The sequence below is a fragment of the Sipha flava genome, unplaced genomic scaffold (genome assembly GCF_003268045.1).
Source record: "Sipha flava isolate LNK unplaced genomic scaffold, YSA_version1 112_pilon_pilon, whole genome shotgun sequence".
NCBI classification, from domain to species: domain Eukaryota; kingdom Metazoa; phylum Arthropoda; class Insecta; order Hemiptera; family Aphididae; genus Sipha; species Sipha flava.
The window spans coordinates 1,113,129-1,129,511 of record NW_020271731.1 but is presented as its reverse complement, the minus strand read 5'-3'; the positions used below and the strand labels follow the sequence as shown (position 1 = coordinate 1,129,511).

The 16,383-nt window shown below is 31.1% G+C and overlaps 1 protein-coding gene across 1 annotated transcript; it reads right to left on the bottom strand.

Moving 5' to 3' along the window:
• Window positions 1-2,488: 2,488 nt before the first annotated feature.
• LOC112689679 (UDP-glucuronosyltransferase 2C1-like) lies at window positions 2,489-7,001 on the bottom strand. Its single transcript, XM_025563515.1, has 4 exons — window positions 6,104-7,001; window positions 3,414-3,633; window positions 3,121-3,340; window positions 2,489-3,058 (listed from the first exon to the last, which is right to left on the bottom strand). The coding sequence occupies exons 1-4, from the start codon at window positions 6,941-6,943 to the stop codon at window positions 2,773-2,775; spliced, it is 1,566 nt and encodes a 521-aa protein (XP_025419300.1). The 5' UTR covers window positions 6,944-7,001; the 3' UTR covers window positions 2,489-2,772.
• Window positions 7,002-16,383: the final 9,382 nt, after the last annotated feature.

Here is a 16,383-nt window from a genome sequence, read left to right as displayed (position 1 = left end):
GCACGATTAATACGTTTTATATGATATATTTGATAAAATCAATTTCAATGTCGATATTCAAAATTAAAATTATTGTTTTTGAAAATTTTGGGTGGGCTCGGGCCCACCTAGTCTAACCTCTGGATCCGCGCCTGATTATAATACTATGCAGTTGTTATTCTTGTTCAGTGTGTTTTCAAGTTCCAGCAGCTCAGAAGATAAGTGGGATGCTTTACTTAACAGTAATATATCATATTTAAATAATCTTAGGTCTTGTTGGATACATGATTTATTAAAAGATTATATAAATGCAGTATATTTTAAAATATGTATCAAACATAGAGCATATCCTAATAAGTTTAAAGAATATTTTAGAATGAGTATAAATACCTATGATTACATATTAAATCATATTTCAAATAATCTAAAAAAATAGAGTTATTTTCGGGAAGTTATTCAACCTGATGATAAACTTACTATTACTTTTTACGAACTTTTTCCATTACACACATTTCCAGTTGTCACATATGGCATTGCACAGGTACAACACGATTGCGAACGAATGAAGTTTATCAGAGAATTTGTATTTTTAGCCAAAAAACGAACGATAGCAAACGTTTATATAAGTCTATAAAAACGTTTGCTATCGTTCGTTTTTAACGTTGCCAAGTTTTTGATTAATCAAAATTGATTAAAATATTATTTTTAATGCACTACTATCTAGCATTCGTATATATAATATTTTAAAAAAGAAGAAAACCAGTAAAAACCTCAAACGCAGTGTTATGATCACTTATGGACAATGTTCTATCTTAAAAATGGCTATTACGTGAATGATTATTAACAGTTAATATGATTCGTTGCACCAATCGCACATGCACCGTCAACGCATCATTACCATTATACTACAATAAAATTCATCTGAGCATTGTCATAATTGCATCACTATGACCTTCAAACTTATAATTATGTTTACCCATCAGTAGCTCTTTCTAATACGTCTATGCATTATATTATTAAAATTTCGTACATTTTATTTTACTTGAACATTTTATTATTAATGTTTGTTATAAAACGTACTAAAATATTCGTGTACATTTATATTCTCAAATATACCAATATACAGATTTATAAGCACAAAACTTAAATAAATTACGAGTGCATATTATTATGAACTAGTTTTGATGCAGTGGCGGACCTACGGTGTGGGGGGGGTTAACCCCCTCAAAATCAGGAAAAATATATATTAAAAATCAATAGCTTTATGAATTAAATTTTTTTTTTTTTTTAAAGTATGAGGTAAAGTATATAATTTGTATTTTTATTCGTACAAAAAAATAGTCTTAGATTTAAATTAATGTATTATACTACTTACTATTATCTTAATTCACTATCAATCACTGACTGCAATATTATAAAAATATCCCAAGGGAAAACATTTTTCAAACCCCCTCCCTAACACAAAAAAAAAAGAAGAAAATCCTGGATCTACCACTGTTGGGATGAGTACTAAAATTTATACTACGCATCATGATTCATAAGTGTTCACCACACGCTATTGCGACTATACTCATATATATAAGACCTTTGAGTTGACAGTCTTCGCCGCTACACTTAAACCATTACAAATATGTATGTTTCGATCTGGTAAGACACATGCTATATGGTTGTATATCACAAAGTGCTTTTTTTGACAAAAATTATTATTATTAACATGAAAATGACTATGAATGATTTTATTTTTACTATTTTCGTCATCATATTATTTTACTAAACATATAGTAAATATACACAAGGTTTTTGGTCGAGAAAATTAAAATGACTTCCATTGTAATACAAATAGTTAATAAATACGACGAAAAGAACTCTCAGTGATATGATAAATCAATAAATATTAATCTCAGGGGCCATTAAAATAGTTTTGAGACATAAGGTCTCTGTTGATAATACTCGTTTTGTCGTTAAGTACACAAAATGAACATTTTTTATACTTGCTTTCGTATTTATAATATCAATGAATTAACATTTTTCGTACTTACATATTATACGAGTACGTGTTCACGGATAATATCGCTTGAAATTCGTTATTATAAACATACCGAGAAACTCTTAATATTATTGAAAATTTAAATAGTATATTCTTTTGAAAAATATCAACCAACCTACAGGTTATTATTAATACTCGAACAAAATATTACTTTTAAAATGTACGGTTTGAATTATACTTACTGAAAATATATTATGTGAAAAATGCTACATAAGTAATAAATATATTTTAACAATATAATAAATTTTACTTGTTCATGTTTTTACATGTTCTAATACTCATTTTTAATATCAATTGTTGGTTTTATATAAAAAATCAATTGTTTAATACTAATTTTGTTTTTCCTAGTCAATGATTTACATAAATATATATATCAAAATAATAATTATATTTCCGTCGGATATATATTATAAATGTATTATGAATATTTTAAATCAAAATATATTAATGATAAAAAAGGTCTACTTAGTATTTTTTTTATTTAAAATTAAAAATGCAAAATAATACAATTCATTAAATTCTGAGTTGTCATTAATATCTGCGATAAAATTATTAATTTTTGTAATTTTTATTTTCAGAAAATGGTATATTGAATACAAATTCAGTAAAACTTTTACTAGCTACAGTATCAACTTTTTTAATCTTGAGATGTAAAATAATTAATTAATTTTGAAACAACTAAATGAAATTTTTTTTAAAAAAAAATATAAAATGTCATGAAGCTTACTGCAGTCGTATGTTAACACTTATTGGGATTTCGATTTTAAGTCTCGTGAATAGTTGTAATAATAATTATAAAATGATTTTAGACCTTTGTAAGCAACAAAAAGTATGACAAAACCCAATGTTAACACAACGGAAATTATATCTAAAAGGTAGTATTGATACCACATCAGATTAGGTGCACTAGATTTTAAATGTGGTGCACCCTTGTGACGAAGAACATACTCCGTCCAGTAAACAACCGATTGTGTCGGTGACATAGGCCTGTCTTTGAATATTTTTGAAGCTAATCTTGCATTGTTTGTATAGCTACAGAAATACAATAAACGAATTAAATTCACAACCACATGTTAACCACAAATATTACTTACTTTTGGTCGTTGAGGAGATTTAAAATACTTTTTAAGAGCGTGTCATTTGACATGGATATTAAGTCCATTGAAATCGCCATACCAGCACTTACTAAACTCTCTATATTTCTTGTCTGGCCGAGTAATAAAGGAAATCCAAGGACTGGAACACCGGCGTCAATGGCTTCATACAATCCATCTACACCCCCATCACTAACGAATAGTTTCACTTTTGGATGCACTATACTGGCACGTAAAAAATTATTAACTTTGTGTATTTTATAATAATATCTATGAAAAAAATTAAGAATTACATAGTATATCACGTTGGGGAAGGCGAATTTTTGTCATCACATTTTTTGGCTTGCATCTTAATTTGTCTTCATATTTCATCAGTACTCGTTGCGGGAGTTGTGATAGGGCTTCCATAATTGATTTTTTTATGCGTTCCGGTGCCGTAGATATTTTAACAGTTGAACCAAGTGTGAAATAAATAACACCATCTGGGGATTGTTCAATAAATTCTAAAATATCCTAAAGTTAGAAAATATAACTGAATAGTTTACTATGTCCATAATCTTCTTTAGTTTAAATATTAAAATTATCATTAGGAATATAGTAACCATTATTCATGCCTCTGATACAGTAATATTATTTAACACAATACAATTTTTCTCATTCTTTTCGTTAAAATGACTGATTGGAAATAAAAATAAATTCAATACTTTTTCAATTATATTTTATTAATATTATTCGATTTAAATTTGTAAAACTGTGTATATTAGATGTATTAGTTATCAGACGATCGTGTTCTATAATATATTGCAATTATAATTTGGAAAGAAGCGGTATATTATTGTAATGACATATTGTAATTATTGGTATTTAATACCATCAATCATTATACATATGCATAATGGTTTTATTACAACTACTAGGAAATAGTCATTCATTGGCGTCATTTGGAGGGAAGACATCTCATGCATATTCCACGGTCTAGAGTTTAGCTGTTCTATAGTCAACAAATTATCAAAATATAAATACATATTTTATAAAGCCATTGACATGTTGAAGTAAGAAAAATGACGTATACTATACGGATACTCAAGTACAAATCATTATATTTTTGGACTGGTTTAACGTCCTCTCCCAAGATAATTTTCACTTAAGAAAAATGTGTCTCTGAGTCGACAATTCAATAAGATAACTGCCCTACTCTAGAAAAAACTGAAATTACATCACTGTAGTCATTGTAGTTGTGATACATCTAGTTTAAGTTGTATTACTTACACTACATTCTTTAGCACTAAGTTAGTAAATTCCCGGGTAGATATATTCAAAGTACTTAATACTTTTAAAACAGCCTGTAAAAATTGGTTAACACAAACCAATTGGAGTAATTTGAGCTTATGAATATTAGAAGATACTTATAATAAATAGTCATACTAAGTATATATACCGTGCGTTTGCCAATTTAGGGAACACTGAATTTCTTGGCCGAATTATAATAGAATAAATCGATTTTTTTTTACAAGCTAATGGTATATAAATGCACATTTATAGACACATTTCAAAATTTATATAATTTTTGTATGCGAATGCGCAGTACAATGTGTAATTTTTTAAATAGTAAATAGCATTTTTTAATATCATATTCGGATATGACTATTTTTTAATGTATCCAACTATGGTTCTAAATTCAAAATTTACTGAATAAGACAAATTAACATTTTTAAAATAATACATTTTTACGATTCATTAAATTAATAAAACCATTTATAAATATTTATTACTGATTCCTTTTGGAATATTTTTAGGTATTTTTTTAAAAAGTGTTAAAATTAACTAAAAGCTAAGAAAATAAGCAAATGCTTTCAATATATGTAATACAAATTCCGTCAGTTAGTAGTAATGCACGTTGAACAATACCCAGGTCGGTACTATAGACCAGCGGTTCCCAAACTTTTATAATCACGGAACCCTTAAAAAATAGTTTGTGTTTTGCGGAACCCTAATGTCTTTAATTCGAATTCAACTCTAATTTTTCTAGAAAAAAGAAAATCAATACTTTAAAAATGTTTTTAATGTTATTGTAAATATTGTTTATGATTACTATTTATTAGAATTAGTTTAAAACACATTTTTTTTTAAATAATATAAAACAATATTTTTTCCAAGTATAATATAAAATAAGTTTCTCAATAATCACATACATTTGGCGGAACCCTTAGTATTGTCTCACGGAACCTTAAGGTTCCACGGAACACACTTTGGGAAACGCTGCTATACACCACACACACACTTTTTATTAAAATAGAAAAATTATTGAACAACCATGGAGCATTTTTTGTAAAAGTAGTCTATAACCAAAAACTTAGAGTTAATAATATTAAGAAAAATGTGGAACTTCAAGTTTTAGCTTACGTTAGATTGAATCCACGATCTTCAGTTAGACTGCTGTAATCGATTTATTTTCATTGTTGTAATTATAAAATTCGATTTATTCCAATGTAATCCGGCCGAGTAATTCAGTATTCTCTAAATTTGTGAACAATCGGTACACAGGTATATATTCAGGCTTCAAGGTAATGCAGTAATGTGCTAAAGATTGACATTTAAATGATTTTCATTCGTATTAAGTGTAGGATGAACATTGTCCAGCCTGGTGAGCACGGAGTTCGTAGGTGTATTATTTTAAACGAAAATTGATCGATATACAAACACTTGTCTACATTAATATTGTGCCATCTGTATGTCAAATTTTTGGAAAATATCTAATTAAACCCGAAAATCGTTAGATGATTGAAACGAGGTCAATATCGATTTGTACATCGAATCTTATAGTTGGAATGCGGCAAACTCGTGTCTTACGCGGTTCCGTCGAACGGTTCTCGGCTTGAAGGCTTAAAATACTCTCATTACGATAACGCGTTTCCCGTTCGCGGTGTGCAGCGGGACACCGATCGGTAGAATGACGGTGTACTGCGGGGACAGTGACACTTACCTTGGGGAGACGCTTAGTCGTTTTAAAATGTATGCCGCCGACGTTGACGACATTGGTTGCGACCGGTCTAGCTGGGTCGACGACGAGATGACCGTTGACGAACACCAACGAGGGTGCGACGGGCCCCAGCGAATCGTACGCCCTGGGCTCGGTGTGCCTGAACGCGACCTCGGCGCACGTGACGGAGACGACGGTCGCCGCCCACTGGACGGCGTTCGCCAACCTCCGGGAGAACGTGTTCGGAACCGCGTGACTGGCCGCGGCATGAGACACGGATGCGGGACCGGGCGTGTGGCCGGTGTATGCGCGCTCCGCGTACGCGATGACCGGGGACGCGGTCACGTAGATCAGCGGCAACCGTAGCTCGGCGGCCGCGTGCCCCGCGCAGTCCGACATCAGTGGCTCGGCGATCACCAGGTCGAAGCGGTTCGGCGGTCGTGCGCGTCGCAGCAGTTCCCGCATCCTGTAGTGGCCGTACACCAAGTCGCACTGGTGTCGGCTAGCGGCTACCGACGCGGCCGCGCCTCGCTGACGGCGCGCGGCCGTCACCGTCGCGTCCGCCGTTTGCCACAGCCCCTTGGACACGTCCACCTCGGTGTAGTTGGCGCGACCACCGTCCGGATGCGGCGTGTACGCGGTCACCACGTGTCCGCGGTCCACGAGCGCCCGGAGCACGCTGCTCATAAAGTCCCAGTGGCCCCGGGCGCCGATCGTCTGCACGGCTAGTACCCTGATCGGGACGCGTTCCGCTCGCGCGAACAGCACCACGGACGAGAGCAACGCGGCCGCGACCACCGCGCGACCACCACCGGCCGTTAGCGCGTTTCTATCGCACCGCATGTCGACTGCGATTCGTAATCGGTAACGTGACGGTCGGTCGTTCGCGGTCGATTCATGTACGTTGTGCCGCGCGCGCTCTACGACCGCGTCGGTTTTTTTTCTTGATTTTTTTTCATTGTGTTTTTACACATTTAATACGTTTCGATTCTCGCCTGTACTGTACGGCTTTGTTAAACGCGAGGTAGGGATTTAATAGTACAATTTATAATCTCGTGATAATATTATTATATCGATTTCAGTGCATTGTATAACTATGTATACTTAATAATAACCGTTAATTTAAGTGTACAGAGTTCAGATGAAAACAACTAGTAGTTTAGATTAAAATTAACATTCGTGTACAGGTAATAACGACTAACGTGAAACGAGGCACAATCTTATATCAATGGCGTATTTTCAGTTTTTTCTAGAGTTGAGCAGTCAGTATGTTCTTATTAAATTATTCATTCGGCGGCTCATTTTGCAAAAGTGCGGAATGGCGTAGGGGAACGACTAACCAGTCCAAAAATATGATTTGTACTGAAGTATCCGTATAGTATACGTGTAATTTTTCTGATTTACAATATGCCAATGGCTTCAGAAAAAACGTATTTATGTTTTGATGATGTGCCGACTTTGGAATAGCTCAACTCTAGACTGTAGCAAATGCATGAGTTGTCCCCCCCCCTCAATGAAGCCACTGTTTTATATATCATGTTAAATTACAAACTTTTTATCGATTAATATTATGCACCAAATGTACAATGTACAATGTACATAGTATCCGGGCTTATCGTCCATGTCTTACCGTACGGTTCGAAGTGAGGCCACGTAGTATTAAAACGTGTCCAATAATTTATTAAATAATTAAATTCTGAGCACGAGTATAAATATAACATGACAAAATAAATGCTGTGTAATTAATACTCATAAATATAGAACGATAATAAATCGTGTGCGTTTATTGTGACGATTATCAATATCCACTAAGTAATATGTATTTGTATGTTCTGGCTCCATTTTTTACAGGCAGATTCAAAATATTTGACCGACAGTCCCACGGTAAACTTTTTTTAGTTACCGTGCTCACGATTTTTTCAAAAACCTATATGTATGTTCTGGCTCCATTTTTTTTTATAAAAATAATTGTGTATTTAAAAAAAGTTGGTTAATTTTTTTATTTTACCAAAATTAATTTATAAAAAAAAAATGGAGCCAGAACATACATTTAGGTTTTTGAAAAAAATCGTTAGCACGGTAACTAAAAAAAGTTTACCGTGGGACTGTCGGTCAAATATTTTGAATCACCTTGTAAAAAATGGAGCCAGAACATATAAATACATACTACTCCACTATGTTAATACAATAATTTTATTCCAAAGTATTTAAAATAATATCAACGTATTCAAATTACGATTTATAAGAACCATGTGGTTTTGGAGTATTTATATTAGTGTTTTTGACCGGTTTTCCATGGTTTCATCTTTGAAGATTTTTTACATTCCAGATGAAGCGATAAAATTGATGAGCGTAATTTACAACGATGTTTCTTCCTAACGATCAAACTTTCAGATCTACCGTAAACCTGCACCAAAAGTTTCTTTTGTATTTACATTGAACCACCACAGTTAACTACAGGTCAGGGTATGGATTCCAGATCTACATTCTGGAAGCCACTGAATATCGAGGAGGAAAAAAAAGGAAGTAAAGAAAGTAAAGGAAGAAAAGGAGGAAAAGGAGAAGGAAGAGGAAAAACTAAGCGAGGTGTTATTATTAGCCTCCGAGAAGTACTGCAGAACCATGGAGGCTTTGAATGTAGATCCAAATTTGAATGATGATGAATGAAAAAAGTTGATGGAAAAGACCTATGACAAATATCTGCAAGTTATCTGTGATAATCCACCTACGGATTCGGATTCGACAACGGAGGATGAGTTAGACGATGAGGAGGAGGAGGAAGACGAGGACGAAGATGAGGATTTGGAGGATGAAAGGGGGATAGAATGAAAAATGGTGTATATTTATATATATATTGACGGTAATTACATTTTCATTGAATAGTAATAGAAGGGCATGGTTGATTTTTCGAATATTTTTTTAATTTTAAATTTCAATATTTTTTTCAATGAAGGTATTAATTGTTCGTCTCTGGACATTATTTTTCTTTACTTAACAGTATTACTCGTATATAAATACACTATATAATAACTAAATATTGAATATCCTTATCAAATACACAAAAACTCGCGGTCGATGATCCGTAGTTATATTAATTTTCGTGCCATATAAATATGGTCTAAAATATTTAACTGCCCAGACAATGGCTAAAAGTTCTTTTTGTATTACATTGTAATTAATCTCGGTGGTATTAAGAGTGCGACTCACGTATGCGATAGGATGATCTTGTCCCAAGACAGCCCCAATTGCGAACTGACTTGCGTCGGTCATTAAATTAAAATTTCCCTTTTCCCAATCTGGATATTTGAGTAAAGGTGGATTCATTAAACATTTCTTAAGTTCGACAAAAGCATCTTCGCATTTGTCTATCCAATTGAATTTAGCATATTTTTTTTGTAGGAAAGTCAAAGGTTTGGCAATTTTCGCAAAATTATATACAAATCGTCTATAATAATTCAACAACCTTATGAAAGATTTTATGTCTTTCGCGTTTTTTGCTCGAGGATAATCTTTGTTTGAGTCCGGCGAAACGCCTAATTCATTTACTACATGTCCTAAATACAATACTTCTTTAATTAAAAACGTGCATTTTTCAGGTTGTAATTTAAGAGTATGTAATCTTAATCTATCAAACACGTGTGTCAATTTTTCTTGATGGTCACGGAGACTAGCTCCGTGAACAACTATGTCATCGAAATATGCAGTACACATTTCTTCTAGTCCCATTAAAACTGATTTCATTGCTCGTGTAAAAGTAGCTGTAGCTGAACTCAGCCCAAAAGACATACGCAAATATTCATAATGTCCGGATTTTGTCGAAAATGCGGTCTTATGAATATCGCTTTCGTCAATTCTAATTTGATGATAGCCTGATGCAAGATCGAGTGTCGAAAAATACTTTGATGACCCGAGTGATTCGAGTATCTCTACCAAATTTGGAAGACCGTAAGCCTCGTATTTAGTTATTTCCAGTGGCGCCGAAGTCTTAAAAATTTAGTCGGGCGAAAAATATTTGAAAAGGCCACAATATCTAAATATTGGCCCCAATGGCGTACCTTGGTGGGAGTGGGGTTACTAATTTTCACCCAAAATATATTGATGTTCAGTTTTAAAAGTTAATTTAAATCACATTTTTTTGAACTCCCCATCAATCAAGTCGGCCTTAAGACGATTTTAGGTTTGTCTCTGAAGACCCTATGGCCTATTTTATTTTAACATACACATATAAACGTTTAAATTCATCCATGTTTATCTACATACCTATAACTAAATTATATTAACAAACAATTAATTTCAAACATACCAAACAAGAATATTTAATCTTATAATTAGGTAATAAACACCAAAATACCCATGATAATATATATTCTTATATATTCTACATGCATATACTTTGAAATTATTTAAATAAAATATAAAAATGAAATAACAAAATGTATGATAAACATTTTTTTTTTTTTGCAAAGAATCATGGTGGTACACAATCACAAATATTAACATTAAAATGTTGATAACTTAGTTAATACTGGTGTCTTTCTTGCAAATATATCTGTAACCTAAAACAAACAAAATTATATAGGTAGATAGGTCATAGGTTCATAATTTATTAATAGTGTTATAAATTGTTATACTTAATAATTGAGTAAAGAACAATACAAATGTTCCACCATATTTACCTTTAAAACATCTATGTTTATATCCTGTTCACAAGAAATAATCATTAAATTTTCTAATCTGTGCTGATCCATAGTGGAACGCAGTCTTGATTTAATGATTTTTAATTTGAAAAAACTTCTTTTTACAGTACAACTAGAAATTGGCAATATTAAACTTATTTTAATTATTGTGTACAAATATAATATTCAAAGTATTAATTATTTCAAAAATATTTCTTAAGTTTCCAAAATTGTTTAAATCTTGCCGTTCTTCTTCATCTTCTTTATTACTTTCATCTGAACCGCTTATATATTTTTCATAGTCATCATGTAATTTAGCTGGTAATTTGGTCAATAAATTGAGATCTAAATTTTTGATAATACTTTTCAATAGTATGTTATCATTTCTTACAGACTCTTGATTAATTACATAGACATCACACATTTTACTGAATACATCTTGGGGCACAGGACCAACTTCTTTTATACGCTTTAGGGATAATAAACCTATATCTTTCATTAAAAATATGGTATTTTTATCAAATCTATCGCTAAGTTGTTGTAGAATAATATCAATTACTAAAAAAAAAACTGATATCTTATAGTATTGTTTAGGACTTCCAATAGATTCATCTAAACAGAGTTCATCTGAACGTCGAACTACATTTCTTTTTCGATTTCTAAATGACATTAAATTATTCATATTAAACTCACCAAAATGTTCTTCAGAAAACTGTTTTGCTTCAAAAATAGTATTAAATTGTTCATCAGTACGCATCATTGTTATTTTTTGTTCCACCTTTTTTAAATAATCAACTGCTGTCAATTAAGTCCAAATCACGGGATTGAAGTATTTTACTTAAAGGTTCCATGACTTTAAAGATATTTTTAAATATAAACGCAGTTAGTATAAAACGTGATGACTGAAAATATGATTATTACCCATAACACTCACTACCAGTTTTAAAATCAACTGGGCCTTTAACATTTTGTGCTCTGATAAATGCTCCGATGGACGCTCTAATGATGACTCCTAATGGGTGCTCTGATAAATGCTCTGATGGACGCTCCGGTGAAAACTCTGGTTTCAGAACGTGGTCTTGTTCGTGTATTCTTCGTCAGAAAAAATAGGACTGAGGTTACTTGTTTGGATTAGTTTCGTAAAGGAACGTTGCCAAAATTGTTTTCACCTGGCAGATCCCACACCTGACACCAAATTCTGTAGTGGGCCGGCCTACAAGAGGACGACACAATATACCGTTGACGAATAAATACTTGAACGGTTCACGTCTGTGATGTAGAGTTGTTGGAAGGTGTTTAAATGACAAAACACGATGGTTTAAAGTTATAAAGATATGTATAATAATGAATGAAATAAAATATATATAATATGTGGTTAATACAAATAAGATAGTAATTTATAATTGAAAGTGTGAGGACAGAATATTTAAGCTCTGCCCGAGAATAATAACGATTGACTCTCAGAGCTGGCAGCGATGTGAGGCGCACGGGCTTCACGACCAGATGAGTGTCGGTGCAGTAAGCGGAGTAGTTAGTTAACACTAGTTTAAATCATTCTACTATTCTAAATGTATGGGTAAATGGATACCGTATTTATAAGCAGCCATTTAGAAAAAGAGTAAGGTCGATGGGGATTCTGACGGATGTGAACAAGGAAGCTTGTTTCTGTGATATTGAAAATAGGCTCTGTTCCGTGGGAACTGCATATCAATACGAATAAGTATTGATATTGGTTTCCGTTTCGGTTTTGCCACATTAGTATCAATACATGATATAATGTTAGCGGATGTTTGCTACCCGACGGTTTACTACACAGGTATGATTTCTGTTATTTTTTCCTTTTTTTGTTTTACTTGAATTTATTGGAGTGAAAAATTCAAAACTATAAACCTTGTGTTAACGAGGTATGGTAGTCTATAAATCATCGTATAACAGAATACATATATGTTTGTTTAATTAAATCCATATAATTCAATACTATATGGCTATATTAATTTAATTTTCCCGACAGACATCATTTCAAATGTTGACATTATTACCGAACGTAATTGATCTATTCAAACGACATTTCCCTATTTAATAACTCCAGTGCCCGACAGCAAAATATGAAAAGTTGTATTTCCTCAAAACAATTTAGTGATGTACCATATTTGCGAATAACTTTTGCTTTTATAATCGATAAAATCTGAAATCTGCGGGGGCTTACTGAAGAACAATAGTACATTTCAGGTGCATTACCCCAGAACCCGAACTTTCGAAATCATGAATTGTAATCAAGCATTATTATGTGCTTTATTTTGTACAATTTTGTACAACCAAAATTAAATTTTGTACAACCCCCAAACCTCCCCGAAATTCAATTTCATTTTACGGGTGCTGCGGTAACGTTACACCAGCACCCGGATCAATTATTTTTCACAAATTTCAACTTTAATCCGTACAGTAGTATGTACTTTATTTTGTATAATTCTCAAACCAGAGGCGGCTCGTGGGGTTCTTAGAAGTTCGAGTACAAAATTCAAATATTTCCCCTTTATCTATTATCATACTTTACCACCTTCAACTTCTGTTGATAATTCATTTAACTCAATTCTTTATTATGTATTAAATTATTTTACGTTTTTTATAGGTTATTTCTAGGTTCTAGAACATCTATGTTAATACTTTTTATTAAACTTTTAGATTCTTAACGGAGTGATGAACGTGTTTATTTTACAATGATGTGTGCTTTTATTTTATTTTATTTTTATTATTGTGTCTGTCATCACGTTTTGGAGTAGTAATAGTGCTTTGATTTTGGACTTCAGCCCCTCTTTAAAAAGGAAATTTTTAATCTAGTTTATACTTTAGGTGGTTAAAAGTAAAAAATTTATATTAGTTTTTAAGAGACTCTGTAATAACCCTGAAAAAGTAATGGAAAAATAGGAATTTTTACGTATAATCACTTTTCGACTAAATCGATTTTTTGATTTTGCTGTAACTCAAAAGCGAATCATTGTAAAGACTTGAAATTTTAACAAAATGTTTATATTAGCGTTATATATTTATGATTAAATTTTCAAAATATTTATAGACCATTGAAATTTTCGATTTTTCTAATTTTTTTTTTCTTGAAATACCGATAAAAAAAAATTTGGCTCTTAAAAAAATCTTTAAAATTTAATATAAGATGTTTAATATATACTGCCCCACTAAAATTCAACGGATCATTGGGCATTGTATTTTATAACCACTTATTTCTATTTTTAGTATTTACCGTTTATAATATGTTATCTGGAATTTTATTGACAATTATATCTGATAACTGTTTCTTTTCATTTTAAAATTAATACCATACAGTATAACAAATAACAATCTGGCTAATAATATAATCATTGTTTAAAATTTATAAGTAATGATTGTTTTCGTTATATTTAGTTTTGGTAATCCAGTTGCAGTTGTGTGTCGACTATTGAGTTGACACACAACTACAACAGAACTACTGTTCTTACAAATAAGTCAGTCAGATATTTTTTATACTTATTGTAAGCAAAACTTATGGAAAACCTTGTATTCAATTTTCATTTCTTAACTTTGAATACAAATTTTTTTATATAATATATTCAACTAAACTGAATAAATTATTGAATCACTATTAGATCAACTTATGTAAAACCTTCTATTACATTTTCAAGTGATTTGGCTGTGTCAACAATTTTTATCAACTTTTACAAAAAAAAATTTAAGAAAAATAGAATATTTCAAATGCCTATGAATACTAAATAGCTTAAAAATAAACAAAATATTTTGCAAAGAAAATGCCAATTTTAACATTTGGTGAAAGTTTTAAGTTTGTACGACTTATACTTTTTGAATAAGAATAAATATCAAAAATCGTTGAAGACTAAATTGTTATTTTACGTAATTATGTAAAAATTATCATTTTAAACACTCATAAAAATTTTGGATATTATTCCGGTAGAAATTTTTTTACAGATAATTAAAAGAAAACTTTGTACCAAATTTACAATTCTTAGTTTCGAATACTTAAAATTGTATGAATTTTCAACTACAAATTAACTTCAAATTTTGAATTCACGATTTTTCACACATTTCGTAAAAATGTGAACTTTCTATGCTTATAAAAAATAAACTGTGCATTACGCTTTGGATTTTTTTTTATACCGATAAGTACAACTTATGAAGAATCTTGTATTATATTTTCAAGATTTTTTGGCCAGACAAATTTTTTTTATCCACATTTCAAAAAAAAAAACAAAGAAAAGTTGAAAATTTCAGTTGTCTATAAAAAGGTCAAAAAATTCAAAAGTTTTTAACAATTGTACCACGTATTGATGATTCTAATATAAAAATTTCAAGTATCTACAATATTTGGTTTTTGAGCAAGCTGAATAAAAAAATTGATTTTGTCGAAAACTGGTTTTGCACAAAAATTAACGTTTTTCCTCATTTTTTTTTTTGTTTTTCCCGCCGCATTTGAACACTTGGGAATTTCTGGGTATCTCCGATATTTGATTTCATACCGAAAATACACCATGAAGTTCAAAATTGAAGTATTATTTCGACTAGTTATAGACATAGACAAAAAACATAGACTTCACCAGACAACTATTATGTATCAGAGATTTACTTGTTCCACAAAAAATCAAATCTATTAAAGAACTTACTTTATATATCATAAATAACAAATTATGTACAACTTTCTTTGATATCTTAAGTGCTTGTATAATTTATTTAACTTTACCAGTAACAGTAGCATCAGCAGAAAGATCGTTTTCAAAATTAAAACTGATAAAAAAACTATTTACGAAATAGTATGGGACAAGATCGCCTGTCTAATATTGCAGTGTTAAATATAGAAAGAGATGTTTCTGCAAAAATAAAGTACATTACATTACAAAATAAAACCATAATAACATCAAAATATGAATTAAAAAACCATAAACTAAATCTACAACTAAGTTAAATTATTAATTTAAGTCGTCTAGCTTTACCAGTTTGCCACTATTGGTAAACTTATCTATTACCATATCATTCATTACATTTACATATTACATATCTATGAACGGATAAAAGATTAAGTCTATAAGCTATAACTCAGTGTAGTATTCTGAAAATATTTTTTCAAACTTCTTAACTTCTGTCAGCAGTGGCAATTAAAATTGGAAGTATTGACTGTAATCAAAAGAATCAAAGCAAATTTAAATACCATACAGTATACACAAATAGAAAATTATAGATAAACAGTATTTGAGATAAAATAATTTTAAAATTAAAAGTAACTGTTTTTTAGTTAAAAAATATATTAGTTTCAACAATAAATATAAAATATTGTAATATCAATGTTACATATAATCTTCACCAGCTAATGAGCACTAAAACTACAGTATAATAAAAAAATATAATACTTGTATATTTAAAATAATTCTCACTAGAAAATTTTTATCTTTTATGCAGTATTTAAATTATTTTCATACATATAAATAACTATTTCCCAGTAAGTACTACAGGAATTGAATGTAAATAGTTAATACAATTATTGTGGAATCAACGTTTGGTATATATTTTATATTATTTGAAATTAATTAGATAATTATTGAAGATTGC

What these genes read in the sequence shown, in the direction of transcription:
- LOC112689679 (XM_025563515.1), bottom strand. Translation starts at nt 6,943, where the DNA reads ATGCGGTGCGATAGAAACGCGCTAACGGCCGGTGGTGGTCGCGCGGTG. An exon ending in TCCCCAACGTGATATACTAT is followed by an intron (nt 3,341 to 3,413) that starts GTAATTCTTAAT and finishes GTGCCAGTATAG; the next exon opens with TGCATCCAAAAGTGAAACTA. An exon ending in AATCTCCTCAACGACCAAAA is followed by an intron (nt 3,059 to 3,120) that starts GTAAGTAATATT and finishes GTATTTCTGTAG; the next exon opens with CTATACAAACAATGCAAGAT.